Source organism: Danio rerio, chromosome 18 (genome assembly GCF_049306965.1).
Source record: "Danio rerio strain Tuebingen ecotype United States chromosome 18, GRCz12tu, whole genome shotgun sequence".
NCBI classification, from domain to species: Eukaryota; Metazoa; Chordata; class Actinopteri; order Cypriniformes; family Danionidae; genus Danio; species Danio rerio.
Genome location: NC_133193.1, coordinates 42824039 through 42827499, shown reverse-complemented (window position 1 = coordinate 42827499; position 3461 = coordinate 42824039). Strand labels below are relative to the sequence as shown.

Sequence of the window (3461 nt, the reverse complement as noted above, 5' to 3'; positions counted from 1 at the left end):
AATAAATTAATCTGTTTTTTATTAAATATATCATAGAACATATAAAATCAGATTGTGTATGATTATGCTGATTATTTTAAGACAATTTTTTTTTTTCTTACTTAGTAAAGCTTAAAGTTAGGTATTTTATCAGCAGATTTACCTATCTTTCAATCAGATCTGTAGTAGCTCGTGTTAAGGGTAACATTTTAGAATAATAGTCCATAATGTTCCTTAATGTATTTACTAACATTAAGTATTTGTATTGTAATGCTGACAACAGATTTGAGGATCCAAACCTACTATTATTAAATATATCATATGTCATAGTCTATGATCAACTAAGACTTACAACTAAGTTATTATTTGTTGCTCTTACAACTGGGATCAATGACAAGACTGTGTGATCCTGATTTAATTCATGAAATAACTTAGTTTAAGGTGTAAATGCTTATTTTATGACGGAATCATTTTTTTAAATAAAGAGGAAATATTGTGTTTAGTAACTCTAGTTTTAAAATATGCACGCAGAGAAGACAGCAATTAATAAAGTTGTTTAATGATTATTTGACTAAATACACTACTTGGGATAAAGGCTAATACTGTACTTATTTTAATACATGCTTTTCTTTGCTAAAGCATATATAAGCTTTTCTATTTCAAGGATAATCATCTTACTGCACTAGCAGATGATTTTCTTAAATGAATTATTTATTTCTCAAATTTAGATGGTTGTTGTTTGCAGTGGCAGTCTTATTATTAAGACACTGGCTGCAATCAAACAAATGGTTCAAGGACCTTCAAAACACACAGGATGAAGATGGGCCTTTAAAATAGGCTTTCAAACAAACCAATCCTACCCCATAAGGAAAAAAAAAACATAGGATTTGAACACAACTGGACAAGAGCGGACAGGAGCAAGTAACAAGACAATGTGCTGGCACAGCAGAGAGAATGCACAGAGAATAAATAAGGTGGAAAAAAGGAAGGGAGGACAGGTGGAGAAGATGTAAGAGTGTACAACTCAAGCACACTCAAAACAGCATGCTTACACAAAGACAAAACTGAACAAGAGACAATACTATACAATATATACAGTAATATACAATATTATACAACAGATGAAGGTTTCATTATTATATATTAGGGCCTTTAGTCACCATAACTATGTTTGAGTGGTTATTTGTGAACCTCTAAATGTTTTCTGAAAGTTTATTCTATTTTTTTTTTCCTCAAGTTCCTGCAGTGAGGTGAGGATAGGCAGGAAGTGGAATGCTGGAAAAGCAGTGGAGTTGGCAGAGTCACGCCTGAGACAAAAGGCTCTGGTGGGTATTGTGGCGACAGGTAGAGTGGGCTTGAGCTATTTTCCAAAGACCTTAATTAGCCAGGTCCATGGCAAGGAAAGACACCACCTACTCTGGGAAAAGGTTCGAGCAGGTCTGGAGGAAGAGCGAGTGAGCAGGGCACTGGGACTCCTACAGCAGGGAGCATGGACAAGGTAAGAGAGTACACTGCAGCGCAGGATCACCTGGGCAAACATCTTGCAGGAAGATTTCCAGCGGGTCTGTTTCCTGGTACAAGCTGTCTACGATGTCCTGCCAAGCCCATCGTACCTACATGTGTGGGGAAGAGTGAGCCAGCTTTTTCACTCTGGAAGATTCTCTTTAGAACACCTCCTCAGCAGCTGCCCCAGAGCTCTGGTTGATGGTCACTATTGTTGGCGCCATAACCAGGTGCTTAAGGCAAGTGCTGAGAGCTTAGTCTCAGCCATCAGCACCAGCAAGTATCATCATGCTCCAAAGAATGCAGTCTTCTTCGTTAAAGCATTAGAGAAACCCCGGGCCCACCCACAATTATTAATTATCATCAGGCCTTCTTCACAAAGCCTTAGCTGGAGGTCGACCTGGGAAAGCAGCTGAGGTTCCATCATCACTTTGCATCAACAAGTCTCCGCCCAGATTTGATAGTTACCTCAGAAGCTTCAAAACAGCTAGTCATTCTGGAGCTAACAGTGCCTTGGGGATAAGCGCATTGAAGAAGTAAATGAGAGGAAACACGCTAAGTACCAGGAATTGGTGGAGGAGTGCAGGTAGAGATGCTGAAGAACTTTCTATGAACCTCTAGAAGTAGGTTGTAGAGGCTTTGCAGTGCGTTCACTTTGCAAAGTCCTCAGTCATTTGGGCATTATAGAGGGGGCAAAGATAAGGGCCGTTTAATCTGCATGCAAAGCCACAGAGAAGTCCACGAGGGGGCTTTGGATTAAGAGTGCTGATCCATAGACTGCTACTCGGATGCAAGTTGGGACTTGCTCGGACCGGCAGGGTTGCCTGGATGAGAGTGTATGATTTTGAGAGACCCAAAAACACCTAATGATCCTAAGATATATAACTGAGGATGTGTTATGCATAAGTGTGTATGGTTAGTAAATCCACTTTTATGGCAAAGAATAGGTTATTTGTAATGCCAATAAAATGAAACAAATTAACATAAACAATAGATGCTAAAAAAGGTTCTAATGTTTGAAGAAACTTTCAGAGGTTACTTTTCACATCTGAACTTTTCATATCTAACACAGATGGGTCTTTATCAGCTGCAAAAGCATTAAACGCACTTGATATTTTCATAGCAATTACAAAACAAATTGAAATAAAGCATACTTTGTTGACTTTTTTGGACTTTTAAAGGGTTTAGTTTTAGCAGAGTATTCAGCGTCTGTCTCATATTTAAAGCCTCATTCATATTCTCAAAGTTATTGTTTCCAGCATCTTAAAAGTCAATGTTTGGATGGTTGACAACTTATTCACCAGGTCCTGCCATCAAGTGACAGTAGCACTTATATTTGACACGGTACAGTAATTACTCGGCGGTGAAGCCATTCTGGTCATTTCAAGATTTGCTGATTATACTCTTTAGTTTCATGTCTTAGGTAATTATAACATTGCATCATTATTGAATAACAGAAATTGACTTTTTGAGCAAAAGAGCTGAGGTGCACAAATTGAATTATGAGCTTTAGTGCAGTGCACTATTACACACATCAGTCACTAGCAAAAAATGCTAAATGAAATCAACTAATAGGGTGGCACAGTAACTCAATAGGTAGCACTGACCCCTTACAAGAGCACTCAAAAAATTGTTTGCTTTATGTTTAAACTACTTGTTTAAATTGAGCTGAAACAACATAACATTTGCTTTTTTGGGGGAGGACAGCGTAATTGTTTTATGTTCAATCCACCTAAATTTGTAAAACTAATCAGTTAACTTAATTTATTCATGTTGTCTCAACACAAATCAATTGTGTGGAACCCAGCATTCGTTTAATGCAGTAGTTGTACAGGAGTTGTGCGCTGGTACCGAATGGCTTTTCTGTGTGAAGTTTGCATGTTGTCTACACGAGGTTCCTCTGGGTCTTCCTGTATAATGCTGTGTTTCCGGTATTATATTTTATCTGCAACAATGTGAACTTTGTATCAAGATATGTT

At 37.9% G+C, this 3461-nt stretch overlaps 1 protein-coding gene across 1 annotated transcript; it reads left to right on the top strand.

The window, feature by feature from the left end:
* The first annotated feature begins 911 nt into the window (after positions 1–911).
* Positions 912–2258, top strand: LOC110438114 (uncharacterized). The gene is given in 4 exon segments (XM_073930305.1): positions 912–988; positions 1217–1868; positions 1871–1999; positions 2001–2258. Coding segments are annotated over 4 exon segments (1116 nt in total).
* The last annotated feature ends 1203 nt before the right edge of the window (positions 2259–3461 follow it).